Source organism: Hydra vulgaris, chromosome 03 (assembly GCF_038396675.1).
Source record: "Hydra vulgaris chromosome 03, alternate assembly HydraT2T_AEP".
Lineage (NCBI taxonomy): Eukaryota > Metazoa > Cnidaria > Hydrozoa > Anthoathecata > Hydridae > Hydra > Hydra vulgaris.
In genome coordinates, this window is record NC_088922.1 from 36,911,852 (window position 1) to 36,936,139 (window position 24,288).

General features: G+C 26.7%; 1 protein-coding gene across 3 annotated transcripts in view; it reads left to right on the top strand.

Annotated features, from left to right (window-relative positions):
• LOC100207710 (trafficking protein particle complex subunit 10) overlaps positions 1–23,564 on the top strand; it is a 51,283-nt gene extending 27,719 nt beyond the window's left edge. For 2 of the 3 annotated variants that reach the window (XM_065793096.1, XM_065793098.1), the window contains 10 exons: positions 5,708–5,955; positions 6,084–7,459; positions 7,565–7,694; positions 7,774–8,241; positions 12,024–12,142; positions 15,199–15,316; positions 15,390–15,444; positions 15,570–15,625; positions 16,204–16,269; positions 22,902–23,564. In XM_065793096.1, coding sequence (XP_065649168.1) covers positions 5,708–5,955; positions 6,084–7,459; positions 7,565–7,694; positions 7,774–8,241; positions 12,024–12,142; positions 15,199–15,316; positions 15,390–15,444; positions 15,570–15,625; positions 16,204–16,269; positions 22,902–23,297 — 3,032 coding nt within the window. In that variant the 3' untranslated portion in view covers positions 23,298–23,564. Of the gene's footprint in view, positions 1–5,707; positions 5,956–6,083; positions 7,460–7,564; positions 7,695–7,773; positions 8,242–12,023; positions 12,143–15,198; positions 15,317–15,389; positions 15,445–15,569; positions 15,626–16,203; positions 16,270–19,704; positions 19,955–22,901 lie in introns of those variants that run through there. The other variant, XM_065793097.1, reaches the window with a different exon arrangement.
• Positions 23,565–24,288: the final 724 nt, after the last annotated feature.

Genomic DNA, 24,288 nt, shown 5'->3' on the forward strand with positions numbered 1-24,288 from the left:
AAAATTTCTCTTTACTGTAGTTTCACAAACCTCTTGGATGTGTGATCCATAAGATCCTGTAGTTTAACTATGGCCTTTGTTTCATTAATTTCAATGGATGTTTTTAAAAGTGAGCTCTTGTTTTTTATTTCAGAAATTACTCGATAAGGTGGAAATCTGCATGGTGCTTCTTTATGAGATTTTTCATAAACACTTTTTTAAAGTTTGTTATCCGAGAAATATGAAAAGCTTCTTCAGAACTAAATTGAAGTCACGTTTATTAAATGCTGTTCTTTGTGCCAATAACAATATTTTTTCAACGGATTCAGTTTTTGAATCAAATGTTATATTTACTATCAATTGTCTTTTGGTGCAAGAACTCGATTAATCTAACTCTTTTGTTGGTCAACCTCTTTTTGCTGATTCATTTATTAAACCCTTTTGATTACCTGGTGATTCAACTAAATCAATTGTTTTAAAAATTGAATTAAACCGAATCTGATTTCTATGCCATAGTGCCCCATGCTTTACAAGAGTTAGTTTTAATCTCTTTTTTAATAAATTTATTTTCTTTTCTCCGACTTGAATCCTATTAATAATGTATTTAGACCCACTATTTATCAAAAGTTTTTTCGAAACCTGAAAACATTGTTTATCTTAAATTGATTTCCTCCACTATCTTCACAAAAATAAACTTACAGAGTAAAAAGAAACTTTCTGACAACATTTAGAAATTTATTTGGTTTTTGGTCGATTAGTGGGACATCAAAATTGCACTTAAAAATTATTTTTTCTTAAATTAGTTATGTATTTTAATACTATAAGTGCATGAAATTAAAATAAAAGATAACTTTTTATCTTTCAAGAACAACATGTAAACAAATTTACTTTAGTCTTTTATGCCTTAAAGTAGCATTTTTTTATTTTTAGAAATACATGAAAAAAAAAAATTGTTTTTATTTGAAGAAGTTTTTTATTTGTTAAAAAAAACATCAACTTTTCAAAATTGTTTAGCGCTCAAGATCGCAGATGATTGCAGCCACATTTCTCAGGGTAGTTAGTAGACACTATAGACTAAAAAATTTCAAAATATGGAAAAAGTACAAATTGGAACAATTTTATGATTCTTCATCAAAGTTAAAATTTAGTACTTTTGTGATGAGTATTTTACTTTCAATGCTAAAAATTGTAGTAACAACTTTTTCAGGAAATTTTTATTTTTTTATTTTTATCAGTCTGTATTATAATCTTTCCAACGATGTGTATATTGTCAATATTTCAATAATATATAATCTGTATATTAAAAATCTATATATTAAAAATCTATTTTTTAAAAACCTAGAAACATTTAGAACTTTATAAATTGGATAATTCTTAGTGAGGGTGTTAGTAACAAAACCCACTATCAGATATAATGTTTGAAGTCACTTTTTTTTTGCCATTGTGCCATGTGGCCTTGATGATATCAAAAAAAAATTTACACATTTTTCTATATTTATTGATCTTTCAGAAGACATAAGGATTTTGATCTGCAACTATATGGATTTCCATATATGGATATGAATATTGCAATAGATTTTTTATTACCTTACAGACCTGGAGCTTTTAAACTTTTGGTATTTCTTTAGTGCAGATAAATGTGCATGTTAAAGTTGTTTCCAGGGCCCAAGATACTTTTTTGTAACAGAATTTTGCAATAGATTTCTCACTACTTTCCGGACAAACTAGAGCTCTGAAAATTTGTATCATTGATGCACCTGTAACAACAACTGACGTATTATTTTGTATTTTATTTTGTAAGTAGTTAAATAAAACAGAACAAGTACAAAAAAAAATAAAACAGTACAAGTATTGTGCAAGCAAAAGCAAAACAGTACAAGTATTGTGCAAAAAAAAATAAAACAGAACAAGTATTGTGCAAAAAAATAAATAAAACAAGTACAGTATTGTGATAATTAATTGAATCAAACATTTTTTTTTTGTTATTTGTTGTTTTATTCTACATTTTCTCTAATTTACATGTGATTAAAAGGATAAGTAAATTTTAAAAAATTAAATAAAAAAAGATGGATACTACACCAAGAAAAAGATCTAAAATATTAACTTCACTTTAGTATTCTGAAAAATCTCAAAGGGAAATAGCCACATTATGTTTAGTTAACCAATTTACAGTTAGCCAGGTCAAGAAGTATTACTTTGCAACAGGCAGTTTATTACCAAGACAAGGAAAATGTGGTCAAAAACACAAGACTTTAGTGAGAGATGACTAATATCTGATGCTGGAGAGTATCAAAAATCTAAAGAAGACAAGTTATTAACTAATGAATGATTTAGCTACGCATGATATCCATGTCTGCTCGAGTACTATTTGGAGCAGGATTATAGCTGTTAAAAGGTTTTCCAAAAAACTTTCAACTTAAAAAACCATTACTTACAGATGCCATGAAAAGAAGCGTCTCTTGTGGGCAAAGGAATACAAAAAGTGGGCTAAAGAACAATGGAGAAGAGTATGACAAAATGTAGTTGTTTAATTAACAGCTATTTTAATTATTGTATTTAATTTATAATTATACTATTTTTAAAACTGAAGACATTATATTGGATAGACTTGATAACTGTTTATTTATTTATTTGATAACAGGCTTAATAATTGTTAACTTGTTTATTTATTGATTGCAGGTTTTATTTTTGGATGAACCACATCTTAAAGTGCAAGGTCAGTGATCAAAGTTTGTTCGTTGCTCTGATGGTGAGCCTATAAGACCCAGACACATTGAACAATGTGCCAAGTACTCAGAAAAGAAGATGTTTTGGGGTTGTTTCTCTGCTGTTAGACCAGGAGCACTCTACCCAGTTACTGGCATGATGAATTCTGACACTTATATTGAGGTTCTGTAACACATTTAATTCCAGAGATGTTAAAAGTGTTTTCAAATGGAAATAGAATATTTTAGCAGGATTTTAGCAACATGCCATACATCCAAAAAAGTCAATAAATTAATGGAGAAAATATACTTAAATGGCTTGGCAACTTTTCAGACTCAATCCAATTGAGAATCAATTGGCAATTAATTAATTGTAAAATATCAATAGGCAACTGTAAAAAAAAGACTGCGAAATATGACTGCTTAACTAAAACTAAGCTTACCACCACTATTCTTCAGATGTGCTTTGAAGAGCCAAAAATCTAAAACATATGTAAAAATTTAGTAGATTCTATGCTAAATTGTGTGCAGAAAATTATAACAACACCAAGAGGACCCACAAAATATCAGTGTATAAGTTTTTATTATATTGGAGGAAAATTCCTGGATTTTTATTGTTTTTGATTTTGATGCAATTAATTTGCACAATACTGTAAAACCAAAAAAATTTTTTGTCTTCAAATAATACTTTGTTAGAATCAGAAGAAAAAACTTATATTTTTAGAGAAAGTAAGTGAGGCATGGCCCCTCGTGCCCCAGCCCCATGGACCCTCTAGTAGTCTGGCCTGGAAACAATTTCAACACATGCTTATCAGACTACACAAATGCTGAAATTTTCAGAGCTCCATTTTGTCTGGAAAGTAGTGAAAAGTTAGGGCACATAATCCAGCCCCTCTCCCCTCCCTGGTGTCTTAGGCCCTGGAAACAATTTTAATATGCACATTTATTAGTGCTTCAAAAATCTCAAAAGTTTCATTGCTCCAGTTAGTCTGGAAGGTAGAGAAATATCAATCCCAATAATACGCTACAAAAAAGTTTAGTTCAGTGGGAAAAAAGTTATTCCCTGATTAACTTTCCTTTAAGGTGGCTCTATTTTTTAATAACGCAACTGTGCATTACAGTCTTTACAAAAAGTCATCACTTTTTCATCATGTCTGCTTAGAACTGCTGATCTTGAATGCGATCACTCTTCTGTGACCTTGGAGGTTGCAAATGTGGGGATTGCATTGCATATAGCTGGTGAATTTTAGATCAAACAAAACTCAGTAGTTTCTGATAAAAATTATTTCAACATTGTTGATATTACTTTATTAATGTGTGGTAACACTCTTACTGAGTTTTCTACTTTATGTCTTGTTGGATTATTTTTCCCCTGACATCTCATGGAAATTATTTATCCAATCTATTGCAAATTAGGTTTTGCAAATTGCAAGTTTGTCTCTATCACGTTTGCTATTTTTTATTTCTTATTTTTTTATTTCTAGTTTTTTTTGTCCTTGTAAACAATACTTATTTTATATTTAGACTGATTCTTCTAATGATATTTTGTCTTTGGACTGTTTTTCTAAGACAACTTGTCTAAGAAACACAGCTGACTGAAGGCTCATTTCATATTGGCCTAGTAAGGCGCAATTTAAAAAATATATTTTTTTTAAATTAGATTTTTTTTATCAGTCGCCCTTGGAAAGTAGTGTTTTCTATACTAATATAGGCTTATGGGGTTTCGATCAAAAACAAAGCTGATAATGTATCTTTTATAGGTTTTCCAAAACTAAAAATTAAATTAACGCATTCAATTTTTCCTTACTTAGTAATTTGAAATCAAAAAAATCTTTAAAATTTATTGAATGTACTAAACTTATTCTTTCTTATTTCATTGTCAACACAAAATTTTTACTTAAAGTAAGCGAGTTTTTCTAAAAGGTTTCTCAAAACAGACATTGTACTTTTGATCAGTTTTTAAAGTGTATATTAGAAAGTAAAGATAACGAAAGTGATTTGGACAATTACTAACTCAGTAAGTTTATTCTTCAAAAAGTGACAGCGACTCTGATTATGTTAATGAAGCTGACAACTTATAATATTATCGAGAGTATTGCTCATGCATATCAGAATATCCATTCTAAGAAAAAGTATGCAAACAAAAATGGGGAATGGCTAAAATGTAATATAACTGAGATGAAGAAATTTCTTACTTGTTTTATATTAAGGGCCAGATGTATTACTTAAAGTTCTGATGTATTACAGATATTGGAGTATGAGGTTGTTCTATCGTGGTTTGTGAACAAGAGTCATGATTTCTAGTGATTGCTTTAAATCCACTTTAGAAGTTTTATATATTTTAAACAATAAAATTTATGAAGCTGACAAGGTGAGAAAGTTTTGCTGTTTATTGGCAATTTTAAAATAAAATTTTGAATCAGCCTGATCATATAATGTAGCTGTTGACAAAAAAAAAGAAAAACTTTTATTTTGCATCTCAGTTTCACTTCATGTGTTTCACTTGATCATGTAGCTGTTGACAAAAATTTTTTTTTTTAACTGCATGTCAATGCTGTGTTTCCCTTAATGTGTTTCACTTGATCATGCAGTTGTTAACAAAATAATTTTTTTTTTACTTCACCTCATTGCTGTGTTTCACTTCAGTAAAAAACTGTTTTGCTTTATGGCATATATATTGGACGGCTCCGTTGGTCACTTTTTGCGACCATTGTGTTGCATAAACAAAAAAACTGTTTTGCTTTATGGCATAGATTTTCATAAAAACAATTAGTGTCATTTGTAAGATTTTTTGTAAGATTTTTTGCAAGCTAAATTAAATAATATTTTTATAAAAATATTCGGTGTCTAAACTGTTCATGAAATCAGCAATGTTTACACCAACTTTTGTATTAAAAAAAAACTTTTAAAAATCTTAAAAATTAAAAAAAAAAATTTTTAAGCTTTTTAAAAAAGTGTTATGTTATGTAAAATTCTGTATGTAATAAAAGCTATTTTTAAAGTTGACATTTAAAATTATTTAGAACCTCCGAATTGGTTACAAGCTTTATGTTCAACTCCAACTTCCTGGGATGGCGTTACACTGAGCTCAACAGTTGGTACTCATTACAGAGATTTAATTAAATCAGGAAAAGCTAGTTTATTAGATTTTAGAAACTATCTATTTTCCCGACAATGTAAATTGCTTATTAAAATGAAAAGGAGTTGGGATATTCCATTGAGGTTAACAGATTTTTTGTTTGCGATGATTCATGAACTTGGTTTTTTAAAGGTGATGTCAATATTTAATGTCAATATGAAGTTCAATATTTATTGGAGCTATTATAAATATTTACTTAATAAAATTATCCAATATTTATTTTCCAAACTTTTCTAATTTTAATGATTCTTTTGAATTAGATTTCCATGGATTCTGGGATGATATCGTGCTGGATTATATTGACTTGTATGCAATTATTTCCAGTTTTAGAAGCAACAGAAAGTAAAGATCGTGTATTTTCTACTTGCATGTCTAATTTGTATTATTACCTTTTTTCAAAACTTTATGTTATAGGCCAAATAACTGGCTTGTATTATTATCGTAAACAAACTGAAGTTGAAATAGTTAATGTGAACAATTTATTAACAGGAATAGGAAAGTACCATGTAAGCAAGAAAGATACTTACTCATTTTCGAAATCATTAAAATCTGCTCTACAATCTCAATCAAAATTTGGTGAACTTTTTATTAAAATAGCAAGTAAATCAATGGAATCATTCAAAGAACTTAACTATAAACATTTTACTGTTCGTGTTGGCATCCAATTAGCGAATTATTATTTAGAACATGAACAATATTTAGATGCTGATTCTTTACTCCAAGAAGCTCAAAATATTTATAAACACCAAAAGTGGGAAGTATTGCACAACAATATCCTTATACCTTTAGCTCATTGTCAATTAAAACTTCAATCTTATAAACAATATCTAAAATCTGTGTGTGTTTTAGCTTGCTCACCTTATTTAGATTTAAGTAAAAAGTTACATTATAATGAAGAATTGATCAGGTTAATGAGTGAAAGTAACTTAGGAAGTATCAGTACTGAACCTCTAATCAAAATTAAAAAAGTTCATATACCATTAGTAAAAGGTAAAGGTCATATAGGAGACTGTGTTTCTGTTCATGTTCAGGTTGACTTTGAGCTGAAAGAATCATTTTTTTGTCAAAAAGCTATAGTTTATTTCAAAAATTTTGATACAAATACTTTTCAGGCCAATATCATTTCATCAGACTCTTTATTTCAGCAGATTAATAAATTTGAGACAGTAAATAGTAAAACTACAACTCCTTTAACAAAACAGATATCTTCAGATACTTCAGCAAGGACATCGTTTACTCAAAATACTTTAGTGAAAAGAATAAAAGAGCATAGGCGTACATGGTCTAGAAATAAAAATATACCTGATCTGAATGACACAGACGGTCCAGCAATTTCAAAAGTTTTATCTAATTCTGTAAAATCTTCTTCCCAATCTTTAGAAAACATTAAAAGAAGTGGTAGCTCATTAGAGAGGACTAATTCTTTTGTTTATAACAAACTCCCAGAAGAACAGTTTGTTACAGAAAATCTAACCACTAGCAGAGAATCTATGTCTAAATCAGCTTCAAATGGAAGTATTTTTACTTATGATGAAGTATTGAATGCTTCTGATTTAACAACAAAAAGTTCTGCAATACAAGATAAGCAGCAAACCATAACAGATGTATCAAATTCTGGTAAAAGTTCATTAGATTTGTAAGTTTTCTTAGTTTTCTGCATAAAGTGTTTATCTTTTCTTTATACTAAAAATAGTTTTATTTATTCTTTTGTATTTGCGTGTGTCATTTAATTGTTTGCTAGGAGTGTAACTTCTAAAGATCACAATAGTTCGCTTAATGTTTTGCAAAATGAAAATGAAAAAAATCAAGAAATCAAAATTAATGACTTTGTTCTTACTTTTGGTACTAACGATCTAGTATTCTCCACTAAGGTGCATACTTTTTTTGCGACCATTAAAGTTAACATTTTTAATTTAATGTATCTTAAGTGTGTTTGATTTTACTTCATAGATCAATTTTGAAGGTAGATTTATTCTAAGTCACATTGAATTTTATGTTTCAAATGCTGTTTTTACTCATAATTTTAAGCTCCCTAATGAGCCCTCTTTTTCTATGGTTATTGAACCACCAAAAATGGAATGGACATCAAATTACATAGTTGATTCTTTATTAACCGGAAGTAAAGAGCGCCTCTACGTTACAATGCTTAATGGGCCTGGCGTTGTTATTGAAAACTCTGTTTTGAATATTTTTTCAAATTCTGGATTAATGTTTTATGGAATGAATGAAACTGATGCATGCATTTATCCATTAGAAAACAATCAGTTGCCAAGACATGCTGTTATATCAGTAACAACAAATGAAAATAAAGAAGCTGCATTAGTACTTCCTCATTGTCTACCATATGAACGAATAAATATTTGTTTTGACGTAGTAGCACCTTTAGAAAATGATGGTAAAACAAACATACAACATGAGGTGAGTTTTGATTGTTTATATATATATATATTTTTTTTTTTTTTTTTTTCTTATACGCTGTGTATGTAGTATTAATATGTTGTATAAATAATATTGACTTTTTAGTACATGTTTGTTTAAAGAGAAAGAGTGGAGCAGTAGTGTTTGGTTTAAGCTGTTGAACCTTTTTTAGTTTTATATTTTTATTATTATTATTGTAAAGACTTTATCAATAATAATAAAAAAACAGACTGAATCTCCTACTTTATGGTTGCTTTTTTTTTAATTAACTTTCACAATTCCCCTGGTAACCATATACCATCCTTTGTGAATCCAGGATTTTATAATACATGTATGTTTATGTATTATTATTTATGTGTTAATATAATTTATTTATTTTTGTTATGTATTATAAAAACACAAATAAAAAATAATGATATAAACAATTTTGATAAAACATTAAAAAATATGCGCGTTTAGCATATTTGGATAAGGCGTTGACTTCGTAAACGGAATGTCTGTGGTTCAATACCCACATCTTCCCTGAACTTTTTTGTTCTTTTACACACGCATACAGCCAAAGGTTAATAAAATAAAACAGTAATATCAGAAAAAATTGATTGCAAAATTTGTTTTTTAGTAACATATAAAACCATTGGGTTTTAAAAACTCATTTTTAATTTTACTTGTTTATTCTCTTAAAGTTTATACTTTTATAAATTTTTTATGTTTTTGCATGAAATACAGTTGTTCTATATGGGCTCAGATTTCTAACCATTTTTCTTATTTAGAAAATGTGTTAAAGAATATTTTTTTTAAGAAGGTGAAGGTATAGTTGGTTACTAGAAATAAATTAAAATGCAGCAATACTTTATTTTTATTCCATGACCTTATAATCTCTTCATTAGTTTTTGCAAGTGTTTTGATAGTATCTTTAGCTTCAATGACTTACATTATGAACATATATTCAGAATTTCATTGTGTTGTACATAGAACAATCAATATCTTGGGCTTAATTCCAAGTTCTTCACATGCATCTTGAAGCTTGATAGTAGAGAGAACACTTCTGTGTGTGTGTTGGATGCTAAATCTGTGCAGTTTTTAATTACTTTAGAAAATTCATTTGAATTTTTGATTGCTTTAGAAATAACTTGCTGAATTGTGTGATTGTTGCAGCCCAAATGAGTTGATTTCATCACTTTCTTAAGCAGCTAAAACAATGTTGCTTTCATTGTTATTTCAATCAGGTTTCCTGCAATTACTACCCTAGTGTGTTTTAAGACTCTTGTAGGAATTCTTTTTCCAAATCATCCAGAGATCTGTTGTAAAACTTAATTTTATAGAGAATTTATCAAACATTTACCAGAAATAACTCCAGTTACTTCTTGTAAATCTTTGATAAATTCTATTTGTGACAATTTTTTTACCTTTTTATTCAAAATTGAAGGTTTTTAACATCTAGATGTTGATGCAGATTTGACAGTAAATTTCTTAATTACTTTTTCAATAAATACTTGAGCTACTTCATTATCTAAATTTCAAAAGGTGACTTAGCTTGCAAACTTTGTTAAATCAAGGTAATTAAAGTTAAATTTTAAATGCTTTAGGTTATTTATACCCATACTTTTGACATGTTTTAAAACTTTTGACATGTTTTAAAACTTTTGTTGTTAGAGTATTTTAGTTATTTTTTAGAATATTATTAGTTAATTGAGTAATCATTAAATTATTTTAATTCTTTCATGCCTCCTACAGGCATTAATAATGTTTAACCAGTGAAAAATTTTTGATTATATCAATTTTATTATTATTTATTTGCTTATTAAGATACAAAAAAGGGGTATATAAAGCAAGTTTAATAAAATAAAAATATTATAAAGATATATTTTGAATTTTAAGCAAGATAAAAGTTCTCAACTGAAAAAGAAAGCGTTACTTTTTTACTCACATTTCACAAGACGTTGATATCCAAAACTCTCAAAAACCTTACTCCGCTCTGGTCAACAACATATGTTTTAATTTAACAGCAAGCTGCTTGCACACTATTTTTAAGTCATTTTTGCATTCATCCCTTTTTTTTGCTTTTTTGTGGTATGATAGTTCTCAAATTTAATAACTTAAATATATTATTTAATTATTTAGTTTTGAATAAGTTTTTTGATGTTTTAGAATTTTTATAAAGGTTTTTTATAGTTTCGGTTCGGTTTTTTGAATATGTTAATTAATTAGATCAGTTCAATTTGATTTGGTTTTTTTGGTTTGGTTTTATCCAAAGAGTGGTACAGTTAACAGCATGGTTTTATGCCAAAGTAGGGAAGTAAGGTATATTATTAAAAAAAAAATCGATGAATGTAACTTTGAGAAACCTAAATTTTTAAGAAATATAAAAAATGTAATTATTTTTTTGGATGACTTGAAATTGTGATTTTTGTAAAAATTGGCATATAAGCTGTAACCCTCAAAAAAGTAATTGCAAACTTTTAGCAAATACTGTCTGAAAGTAGCAAACTATTTCTGTCTAAAATTAATAAACTACTTCTGTATTGAAAATAATAATTTACTTCTGTACTGAAAGTAAAAAACTTCTGTCTGAAATTAAAACACTACTTCTGTACTGAAATTAAAAAACTGCTTCTGTTTTGAAAGAAATACACTTCTCTAGAGATTTATAGAAGTAATAATTTTGATTAAAAATAATTTATAAATAGATTATTTTCTTAAAAAGTTAAAATTTCTAAAATAAAATTTTAAAAATTTCAACTTTTTTAGCAAAAAAACAACATTGCTTCTCTTCAAGCATCATTGGCTTCTTTTCAACCTTTTAAATCAGAGTCTTTGTTTTTGATTAAGCAACAGAAATTAAGTTAACGTGAAACTGTTTTATATTTTTTTATTTGTTTTATTATTTTTGATGCTCAAAACAATTTTAGTTATTTATTAAGTGTGTGAATATATGGCAAAATCATAAATGCACAAATTTTTTATAATACAGATTACGGTATGCATCGTAATACACAACTTATATACCATTGAAGTTTCAATTTCAAAAAGTTTTAAAAACTTGAACCAATTTGAAACCATAGTGTATAATAGTATCTTGAATTGTTGCAAATTTTCAGTTAAATGTTATAATATAATTTGGTTTAATTTAAACTTGAAAATTGAAGCCTTTTTTATTTCCGTTTATTGGTGATTGTTTTGCGTAATATGACGGCAACCATTACAGTTAAATAATCTATTTATTTTTAGATAAAGTATACATGCAAAAAACTTGTTAATTTGTCTATATCTGTTGCTGCTTTTTGATTGAAAGGCATTTTTTTAAGGACATAAATTTGAATAAAGTCTAACATTGTACCCCAATGGAAAATAACACTAATAAATGATAAAGTGTGTTTCTCAAATGAAAATGGTTTTACAATTTAAAAATAATTTGTTATATATTCTATATGCTCTCTACTCACACTACTTAAATTATCATTCATAGAAATTCCTGGAGTTCAAAATACACTGGGAAAATAGTTCCTGAAAATTACAAAATTCAATCAAATCAAAAAAAAATCCTTGAAAAAATAAGTATTTAATGTTTGTTGCAACAGTTTTTCTAAATGTTCTTAAAACTCATATATCTAAACATTCGATGTTTTCTATTTTCTATTGACATAATTATAGCATAAATATTTAAAAATTGTTTCTGCATATCTTCTGTTTTTTTTTGTTTTTTTTGTTTTGTTTTATTTTATTTTGTATATATATTATAATATTGTATAATTTTATGTATCTTTGATAAACATTTTTACTAGATTATGTTTGTTTGCAGTTGGTTAAAAGATTTAACCATACCATTTGTACCATTGCAGCTGGAATGCATTTTTTATGAACCATTTCAAATTAAATATGATACAGTAACTTGTGGAGATTAGTAAATAATTTTTTATTGTTGTGTACTGTGGTATCTAGTTTATAAATATTTTAAATAAATAAAAATACTTTATTTATTTATTATTCTTATAAAATTAATTTATAAAAAAAAGTTTTTTTCCCAAATATTTTAAAGTAATCCTTTATTTAGTTGAAAGATGTTTCTTTGTATTTATATTTATTTGTTTATTTATATTCATATTATGTTATGTCTTTATATATGTTTATATTATTTTATCTTTTTGTTTATATTTATATTATACTATTTGTTTAATTATATTTATTTTATGTTATTTGTTTATTTATATTTATATTATATTATTTGTTTATTTATATTTATATTATACTAATTGTTTATTTATATTTATATTATGTTATTTGTTTATTTATATTTATATTATACTATTTGTTTATTTATATTTATATTATGTTATTTGTTTATTTATATTTATATTATGTTATTTGTTTATTTTTATTTATTTTATGTTATTTGTTTATTTATATTTATATTATGTTATTTGTTTATTTGTATTTATATTATGTTATTTGTTGATTTATATTTTTTTTGCGTTATTTGTTTATTTATATTTATATAAATATGCAGCATTTTCTTATAGTTTTGTTGTTAAGACTTTAGGAAGCACTGGCTTTAAACCTAATGAGCTATATTAAAATTCAGAATTAAATCACATTCCCTCCGCAAAGCTTCTGTAATTTTTTGGAACCTCTTTTGTTTTAGTGCACCTTACACTTGATTTTATCCCAAAGATGTTCTTTGTGGTAAAGGCTCTGAGGTGGTCATGGAAACAATGTGATTATCTTTTAAAAAAAATTAGTAATTTTTGCAGTATGTTTGGGGTCATTGTCCTGTTGAAAGATGTAGTTGCTCATAAATCCTAATTGGTCGGCTGAATCTGACAAATTATTTTTTATAATATCAAAAAAGCCTTGAGCAGTTAATTTACCATCAATATATTGTAGTTTACCTAAACCTTTATTAGAAAAATGTTTTACTTTAGATTTTATGTGCTTCTCCTGACCTTCTTCGCGCTATTTGGCGATATTTTACAGTTTTAGTTCAAATTTACTTTCTTCCCAACCAAAGAATACTCTCCCAAAATTGTCAAGGCTTATCTTTATGTTCTCTGGCAAACTTAAAATGCTGGCATTAATCTTTGAAATAAATGGTTTTTAGCCACAAATTTATTAAATTGATTTTAAAGCTTTAAATTTAATCTATATTTAATTTAAATATCAATTGGTAAATTTATATTTTCTTTCATCTTTTGTGCTGAAATAAATAGTCTTTACTTTGCTTCAGTCTCAATTGATTTTGACTTGCTATAAGCAAGTGCAATCATTTTTTTCTTTAACTCTAAAGGGCCAAAAATGAAAGACAACACCTTGTCCAATATTTCATATTTTAGGAGGTGTAAATAAAATTTGCTTTTATGCAAATTTTATTTACGCCTCCTAAAATATGAAATACATTGTGAATACTCTACAAAAGTTCACCAGCTTGTTTTCGTTCATAAATTATTTTTATTTTGTGAGATTTAACTCTCGAATTTTCCGAATTCTAGAATAAATGTCAGGTTATAGTATATATTCTAATTTAAAAAAATTCGTTTAGAATTGATTTTTTAAAATGCATAATCACCATAACAAGTATATAACTATATATATATATATATATAACAAGTATAGACAATAGACTAGTTTAAAATTCTAGTTCTAAAAATTAAAGAAAAATTATATTTGTCGACTTACTTTTTGACCAGTCTGTAAAACACTCTGATTAAAACAAAAAAAAAAGAATCTTTCCACTTCATATGATACAGTAAAACTAAAATATTTTTGACTTTTGATAAATTACATAATTCATAATAATTCATCTTGTTTTCACTACATGAGCATGGTACAGAGTAGCCCATAGTGAAAGATACCATACTGAAAGTATGGTATCTTTCACTTTGGGCTACTCTGGTATGGGCTACTCTGGTTTCACTTTCAGGTACTGTCAACTTTCTTTCTGGCGTGACTATATGTATATATATATTAGAGGTGTTTAAAAAAAATTTTCAAAATTCGAGTACACAAGAAGCCAAATTTGGAGCAAGTATTAAAAAAATATGATTACAGAAAAAAAAATTCAAAAATATTGATCTTGTGCTGAAGTGACAAAATATCCCAAAATTTTTTTGATCATGTGATCATAATGGTTTAAAGTTTATTTTAAATTGTTGTGTATCTTAGTTTTTTCATAATTCTTGTTTAAATCAAAAAAATAATTTTTCACAAATACGCAAAAAAATATTGTTTTCTTTTTTTGTATATTATGCAAAATCTTTTTTTAATTTAAACAACAATTATGTAAAAACTAGGATACACAACAATCTAAAAAAATTTTTGGACCATTAGATAGAAAAATTTGGTGCATTTTTTTTTTGGTCAATATTTTTAGAATTGTATTTTTTTTTATATTTGCTCCAAATTTGGCTTCTTGTGTATTTGCGTTTTGAAAATTTTTTTTTTCATATTTATATAAAATATATATATATATATATATATATATATATATATATATATATATATATATATATATATATATATATATATATATATATATATATATATATATATATATAGTGAGAGAAGGAGAAAGAGATGAAGTGTTAGTAGTAAATGCTGTAACTGACTGAGCCAGTAAATATTTTTCAAGCACACTGTGACAGCCAAAGTAATCAATTACCGCTTACTCAGCAACTGATTGCTGATTTAAAGGTGTTTATTGAAGATGATTGAATTACTTAATTTGACAAAAAGCCACCTACAAGAAATTTCGCATGTTTTTTCAAAATATTTCTAACTTTTAGTTTTTTACAAAATAAATTATTAATTATTTTCTATTAAAATATTATTTGTATATTTATTTATTCCTAAAAATTCCTGTGAAAAAAAAAGAAATGCAAATACTTCAAGAATTCATTTATATGTACAAATTGTAAGTGGAACTATGGAAATTTCCCTCAGTGTATATATATATATAATTTTTAGTTTTTTGGTGAAGATTACTTTGTGTGGCGTAAATCCAGTAGAGTTAAAGTTTTCGGAACCAATGATTCTTGGTCAAAATCAAGACAAATTTTATTTACTGGATACAGCAAAGGATATAGTGAGTTTGCTTTTTGGCTCTTTTTTTTAACATTTAATAGTTATATACTATAATTGCCATCATTTTATTTTAGACTTTGTTTGGTAGTGAAGAATATACTCTCATATGGAAATATGATTCTTTAGAAAGTAATAGTTTATTTTTATTTTAAAAGTAGGAAAAATGGCATAGCGATCAAAGGTTTTAATCTTGAATGTCTTTAATGAATTTAAGACTGTTTTTATTATGTTTATTTTTTTTTATTTTGAATTAGGCTCTGAAGTATGTACCGTAGATTGTACATTCAAAGTGAATTTTAAACAGTCCAAGGTACAATTATTTTTTTATTTGTGTATTTTATGATTATTGTTTTTGATTTTTTTTTGATGTTTTTGATTATTTTATGATTATATGTGTATTTTATAATTATTGTTTCTTTTTCTTCTTTTTTTTTGTTTACATTTTTAAACTTTTGAATCATGTTTTTTGGTGTTTTTTTTGTTATTATTTATATTTATATATTATATTATATATTATACTTGTATATTATATTATTTTTCTTATATTATGATTATTATCTTTTTTATTTTTATCTTATTAGCGTATCTTTGTAATTGGTGTATCATGTTTTTTAGCTTTTTATTGGTATAACTCTTTTGGTTTTTTCTATTGTAATTATATTAATAATATACTAGGTTATATTATATAATAATATATATAATACGAGGTTATATTATATATTTTATAGTCATTTTATTATCATTTTTGTTTATTATTATTGTTATTATTATTATTACAATTATTATTATTATTATCACTGTCATCTATAAATATAGGCATTATCATAATGATATATTTAAGGAGAATAATCTTTTTTTTTTCTCTAATTAACTTTAAATTGATGAAAGGATGATTTGCAATCTTTGACAATATACAATGTTTACTCCAAAGAATTAAAACTAAAGTTTAGAAAGGTATTTACTTTTAAACTCGCTGTATACTTTTGTTTTTTGATTATTCAAATGTCTTACAGTTATTACTGTTTATATTGATAAAGTATAAATTTTTTATGTTATTTATGTTTTATAATTAATCTTGCACTATTATTATAATTTTTTAAATGGTTAATAAATTATTGTTAAACCCAACTTTATTAAATAAAGTTAGAATTAAGAAAAACATGGAATTTTAAAAATTAAATAAATAATAAAAATAAATTGACACATTAAAATTATATAGTTATAAACCTAAAAATTATATAATTAATAAAAACTAAAAGTTAAATTTTCTCGATATGATAAATGGGAGATAGGACCTTATAATTTATAAGTCACGATATGATATTTGTCTTCTACCAATGTACAGTGAGAATATTCCATTGAAATAGGTGGCCAAAAATATAATTTTTGTATTTATGTGGATATTAAGCCTTAATTGAGTAAATTATAGACTTATGATAATATATTTTTGTTTTTGTGTTTAACCAGTTGATAGGTGCAGCAAAGGGAGGGAGGGGGAATGCAGTTAAGCGCTGGGGGCAATGGATTTTTTATATATGATACTTTCAGACATTGTCTAAACAATGGACAAATTTTTCAAGCTATAATGTGTTGCAAAAAATTTGAGGTAATTGAAGCCTAGGATTAAAAATACCCCAAAAAGTTAACCCCCACCCCAAACATAAGGGCCATGAGTTCAAAAAAAAAATTTTGTTGCTATATTATAGATCAGAAATGTGTATAGCTCGAATGAAAAGGTTAAATAAGTTTGTTTCTCTGCTTTTTCTCCCATTAAACCAAGTGGAACTGGTGAGTTAGTAATTGTTTATGCAGTCCCAGTCATAAACTTGGCTGGGGCCGGGTTTGGTCTTCACTCTGTTTTTAGTTTCTTAATATAAAGTTTTTGAGATTAATAAATTATTTTTTTCTAACTGCGGAATTAAAGTTATTCTTGAAGTGCTACACTCCACTTTATTTCAAGTAACTTTAAGGGTACCACAAAGTTCTATCTTTGCTCCTGTAATGTTTCTTATCTACAATAACAATCTTCATGAAAATTTTACATCTAAAGTACCTCTATTAGTTAAGGACTCAACTTTATACTCTTGTCTTGACAAAAAATCTTTACTTTTTGATTGCTTAGAACAAGCGCTGGTTTTTAATCTGATCTCTCTTCTGTAACAGTCTACAAATAGGCAACAAAACTCATTTATATACTGCAAAAAAATTTTGCAATATTGTTGGCATTCCTATATTGATGAATAACAACCCTCTTACTCTCAGACAAAGTCTAAGAGCACATTGTAAATATAATTAGACCTGCTTTATCTGCCAAGCTTGAGCCACTCTTGCATTGTTGTAAGGTTGCATTTCTTTCTTTTTTCTACAAATACCATCATAGTCAATTTTCAAACAAGTTATCATTACTATTACGATAACCAAAATTCATTCTTACTTGGCTTCTTACTCAACAAGTTGCATCCTTTTACTGTATCTGTCCCTTGCTATAAAAACTTTTATTAATTCAGTTTTTTGTCCTTGCACATCAAAAAACCTTTTTAACTCTTCCCCATCTTCGTATCTTGATTTTTAATACATTTTGCAACTTTTAAAGTCTTCATTTAACCATTTTCTAGTATTTCTAACTACTGTCCCTTTAGTCTTCTACCTATCATAAGCAAGGTTTTTAATCTTTAATTAACAAACCTTTAATCTCTCATCTTGAATCTAATAACTTACTTTCTGACCATCAATATGGATTTTGATCTTCTCGTTCTACAAAGGATTTGCTAACAGTAATAACCGATAGGTTTTATCGTGCATTAGATAGAGATGGAGAGGTTAAGGCTATTGCTCTTGACATTTCTAAAGTTTTTGATAAAGTTTAGCATGCTGGTCTTGTCCATAAGCTTTTTTCTTACGGTGTATTTGGTAACATCTTTAAGATTATTGAATCCTTCTTTTCCAATTGTAGTATAAAAGTTATCCTGTAACTGCAGGGTTTCCTCAAGGTTGAATCCTTGGTCCTATACTCTTTTTAATTTACATTGATGATCTTCCAGGTATTCTCATATCTAAGGTGGCATTGTTTGCTGATGATACTACCAATTATTCTTGTCATGATAAGAAGCCAATACTCTCTGATTGCTTGGAGGGGGCATTTGAGTTTGAAAAGGATCTCACTTCTGCTACAGCATGGGGCTCACAGTGACTGGTGAACTTTAATTCAGATAAAACCCAATTTTTTTAGCCTATTGTTATCGAAGTAATTTAGATCTTCCTATATATATGAATGGTGATGTACTCAATGAGTCGTCTACCTTTCATCTTTTATCCATCTATCCATCATCCTTCATATTCTATCCATCATTATCTATCATCAAATCCATTGCAAAAATTGGCATCTGCTAAGGTTGCATCTCTTTATCATGCTCGACACTTTCTTACTCCGGATTCTATTCTTCTACAAATCTCTACAAATCTCAAATCCGTCCTTGTATGAAATACTGTTGCTATATCTGGGGCGGACCTTCTAATGATGCCCTTTTTCTTTTAGACAAGGTGCAAAAATGGATTGTAAACATAGTTGGACCTGCTCTTGCAGCCAACATCCAACCATTAACACATTGTTGTCATGTTGCTTCTCTTTCTATTTTCTATAAATACTATAATTGGCACTGCTCTAAAGAGCTAGCATCTCTTGTGCCATCTACAAAAGTTTATACTCGTGTTATTCGTCATTCAATTAAGTTTCATCCTTTTACTGTGACTATTCCTTAGTGTTCCAAATATTCTTATTTGTCTAGTTTTTCTCCTCAAGCATCAGTTCTTTGGAATTGGCTTCCTTCATCTTGCTTTCCTGATTCATATCATTTGCAATCTTTTAAGTGGTCTGTCAATCGTTATCTTGCTCTACAAACTTCATCTTTTCTCTTCCAATAACTTTTAACTCTTATAGTGGTTGTTTGCAGCCTTGTTGGAAGCAAAGATGTAAAAAAAAAAAAAAAAAAAAAAAAGTTTAACTTTTCCTCTATTTTAAAGTAACCCATAACTTAATAGTGATTGCTTGTAATCTTGTTGAAAGTAATTTAGAGTTAAAAAAATATATATGCCAGTATATTATAAATAAAGTAAATGTAAATACAAAATTATAATACAAATATTATTATAAATATTTTTCTAGCCCTGGCTATCAACCTCTGCTATATCTTATAATTTTGCCAGGGCCAGGTTTGCAAAAAGTCTCATTTTTAGCCGGGGCCGGGGCCCCGGTCACTTACTATGGTGAATTAATGATAATTTTCCCAGCATGTGCTAATACTTTGTAAATGGAAGCTAGGACCTTGAACTACTTATATTTCTCTAACAATTTCTCATATGTATGATTGCTGTATTTATCAATTTATTTAGGATCAATTGGGTCTTTGCAATTGGTTGCAATTGGTTGCAATTAGAATGTTATGTAATCTGATAGTAATTTCTTCATCAATTTCTAAAATTTTGCTGATTAAAAGATGATGAGAAAAAGCTTGTTGGCATAAATTTACGGTTTTACTAGTTCCTGATCCGCCAGCTCTTGGTTCATAAACTCTCAAATCAAGTTCTTCAAACATCCGATCATGAATAATTTTTTTTCTTAATAAATATTGGTCTTTTAAAACTTTTTTACTTTTCAATTTTTTACTTTAATTCTATATGAAATATATAATATTATATTAATATATAATAATTATAATAATATTATAAATATATATTTTTAAAAACCTAATCCAAGCATGTAGTGGTGAAATGCCATAGCACAATGCCTGCCCGTTTGTAACAAATCCTTCCTTAAAGATTTTTAGATTGCTCATCGTGTTAGGTGTGGCATGACAAATCGTACAACATTGTGTCGAAGAAGTGTCTGTGATTTAAATAAGTTTTTCCCATCAATCGTGGATAGGACAAAATTATGTTGATCAAACATACTTATGTCCTGGAAGGTAAACTTTGACGAAATATAAATTAAAATTTTTTTCATCTACTCCTTAGTTTATAATACCACTTCTTTATTTTTCCAGCATAACTGGTCAACAGAATCTAGTACTAATACTTATTTATTATATCTTATTCCATAAAATAACAGGATATAATAAATAACATAGTGTATTGAGATAATATGTTATTCCAAAAAATATGGTTTGAATCTGAATGTACATATAGTTGGTGGAAATCAGCATGGTGCTTCTTATGAGTATTTTCATAAATACTTTTTAAATATTTATTATCTTAGAAGTATGAAGAAGCTTCTTTAGATGTCATTTTCTCTTGCAATGCGGTTAGCTGAGTGTAAATCATAACGATTCGTGTTGCCACTTTGTAAAACGCTAAGTAGTTTGACGAAATTAAATTTGTGTTTATTAAATTCTGTTTTTTGAGCCACTAACAATATTTTTTCGACGGATTTCGTTTTTGAATCAAAAAATATATTTGCTATCAATTATCTTTTGATGTGAGAACTCGATTCATCCAACTCTTTTGTTGTTCGACCTCTTTTTACTGTTTTATTTATTAAACCCTCTTGGTTAGCTGGTGATTCGGTTAAATCATTTGTTTTAAAAACTGAAAGCCAAACCTGGTTTTTACTATAAAATATTTCTTTTTTTCAATATGATGCATGCCATAGTACAACATACTTTGCAAGAGTTAGTTTTAAACTCTTTCTTAATAAATCTACTTTGTCTCCTCTGACTTGAATCCTAGTAATAATCTACTCCACTATCTACATTATCAAAAGTATTTTTCGTAACCTGAAAGGATTGCATAATTTGACTTAAATTGATTTTCTCCATTACCCTAGTTCACAACAATATACTTACAAAATAAAAAGAAACTTTTAACATTTAGAAATACATGTGGTTTTTGGTCGATCAGTTGGGCATCGAAAACGCATTTTTAAATTATTTTTTCTTAAATTATTCATGTTTTTTAAAACCATAAACACTTGAAATTAAATAAAAAATAGCTATTTCCCTTCAAGAACTACACGAAAACAAATTTACTTTCATGCCTTAGTAGTTTAATTTTAGTTTTAGTAAAGAATGAAAAAAGAAGTTGCTTTTATTCGAAGAAATTTTTAGTGATGATGTTAGTAATATCAATATCAATATATTTTCGATAAAAGATCTTACAATCGAGGTTATTTACAAATAGTTAAAAACTAATCTTAAGTAAATACCATGAAAGAGCATTAATAATACAAATAATAGTGGTAATAATAATGATAATTTATAAGAATAATAAGAAAATTATATGATAATAAATCAATATCAATTTTAAAACAACAATTGAATATAATGCACAGAAAAGTTATAAATAGTTGTGTACTGACAAAACGTAACAACCTACCATGTAACTAAAACAATTACTGTAAAAAAAAGTAACAATGATTTAATAAATATAATAATCTTAATATCAATAATCATATTAATAAAAGTAATATAAATATTTCATTAAAAAATAACAATAAATAAACAAAAAATTTTCAATAATACTCACAAATAAAAACGTGTCACCCACTTACAAACATTTAGTCACAAAAAGTGTAGAGTTTTCATAATAAATGACAATATTAAAATAAAAAAGTAAATCATATCAAGCAAACACATATAGTCTTTCAAAAATAATAAAATTTAAAAAATATTATTTTTCCTTTTTTCAAAAACGGAGCAACTTTTATATATATTTTTAATTCTTTTTAATTACTTTCCATTTTCGAATGTTTTTTTTCTTTTAACTTTGGTTTTCTGTCTTTCTTTTTTCTTATCTCATTTTTTTCTTTCGTTAACTTGTTTTTGGCTTTTAATTTTTTTTTTAGTTTTAGCTTTTTTATTTCCTTTTTTTTCTTTTCTTCATTCTCTTTATTTTTATTTCATTTATTTTTCTTATTTTATTCTATTTTCTTTATCTTTCTTTTTTTTTTTAATTTATTTATAAAATTCGTTAGAAAAAAGTGTCCGCCATTCCGGAAGTCTCTGCACTCAATCAAACAAATCCTACTATTAGACATAATGTTTGAAGTAAGTCACTTTTTTGATTTTTGGCCATGTGATTTCCACTTTGCAATGATTGGTATAAGACAAAATAGCATATCGTGACGTGCAAATTTATTATTTGTTAAATAATATAGTGTTTTAAGCAATCAATTTAACAAATTTGATTTAAAAATTTTTTTTAATCTTTTAATTTAACGAGTTTAGCAAATTTTGTTTTTTAAATTAAAAAATTTAAGAGAATATATAACAAATTTTGTAAAATTCTCTCAACATCACGAATAGGACAACATCACGATATATACCTTCAAGACTCGTGATTATTTTTTGATAAAAAATACTTTCAAGCAAACTTTAATCTTTACTACAAATATAGAAGGTCGGTATCAGGTCTTTGTATTTTCTTTTTAAAATGCAATGGGATGGAAGTTAACGAATAAATTTAAAAGTAGTAGCTTTTACAAAATTTATTTTCTCCTTATGGGACGATTGCTCTTCACTTTTTTCTTTCTAACACATCTTACAATATATTTTTAAACTATAATATTTAGTGATATTTAAACTTTTTTGTTATAGTATTCTTATTCGTTACAAGTTATAATGGATGAGTGTGAATTAGTAAATACAGCTCTCTTCAAAGTTGAAGTCATAATTACAAAAAGAGGAGCAGACTCGCTTGACAAGTTATACTTAATGCACGATCCCTCAGATACTGTATGGAAATCAAACAAAAATATTCATCCGGTTTTCTTTGAAAATAGTTTACAAACAAAATTATACGTAGAATTATCCACTGAACAGTCAGGGCTGGTACCTTGGCCACGATTTTTGCTTTCAAAAGTTTATTCAATGGAAGTTGAAAGCGACGATATCAGTTTCGAAATGATTACAGGATTTCAGCGCCATGAAATTTTTACGGATTCTATGGCTCGAGTATTATATATTAAGTCTGTAAATGTCGCTGAATTATAATATTTTTGTCTTGTTTTCAAGAAGTTAATAAAACATTTTGAGGTGCTTTTATACTTTGCGATTTGCCTTTCAATATTTTTATTGTTTTGAAAAATTTAAAATAGTTTGTTTTAAAGAAATTTTAGATATATTTTCTTACGCATCATAGTGATTTTAAAAAGCAAATGCACTTTAGTGTCTTTTCAATAATATTTTCAAATAAATCCTTTTATATTTTTAGTAATATAGAGTTTGTAAATATACATTTGAATTATTTTTTTCGAGGCAGTTTATTGTTTTGCATTTACCGTGCATTCTTGCTATTGTTGCTTCTACTACTTTTGCATTCACCGTGCATTCTTGCTTTATGTTGTTTCTACTACTTTTGAAGTAAACTAAATAATTAATAAAGTTTTTAAAACCATCTCATAACTCAAAATGAAATAAGTACATTGCTCAACAAAATTCCACTATCTTCATCGCCACACAAAAAAAACTCCACTATCTTCATCGCCACAAAAAAAAACTCCACTATCTTCATCGCTACAAAAAAAAATTCTACTATCTTCATCGCCACAAAAAAAAATTCTACTATCTTCATCGCCACAAAAAAAAATTCCACTATCTTCATCACCACAAAAAAAAATTCCACTATCTTCATCGCCACAAAAAAAAATTCCACTATCTTCATCGCCACAAAAAAAAATTCCACTATCTTCATCGCCACAAAAAACTATAGCTATTCAAAAAATTCCATTATAAAATAAATTAGAATAAAATAAAAAAGTGTACTTGTGCCATTTGTATGCTATTCATTATTCGTTTACTTCATCAGTTCATTACTACCTTTTCAAGATGTAAGAGAACACAAAAGTTGTAAATAAGAAACATAAAATTTAATTAAGAATATGAAATTTGTGGTTAAGAAACATAAGATATAATTGAAAACATCATTTGTGATTAGACTTAATTAAAAGCATGAATGTTGTAGTTGATGAAACGTGAAGAACAT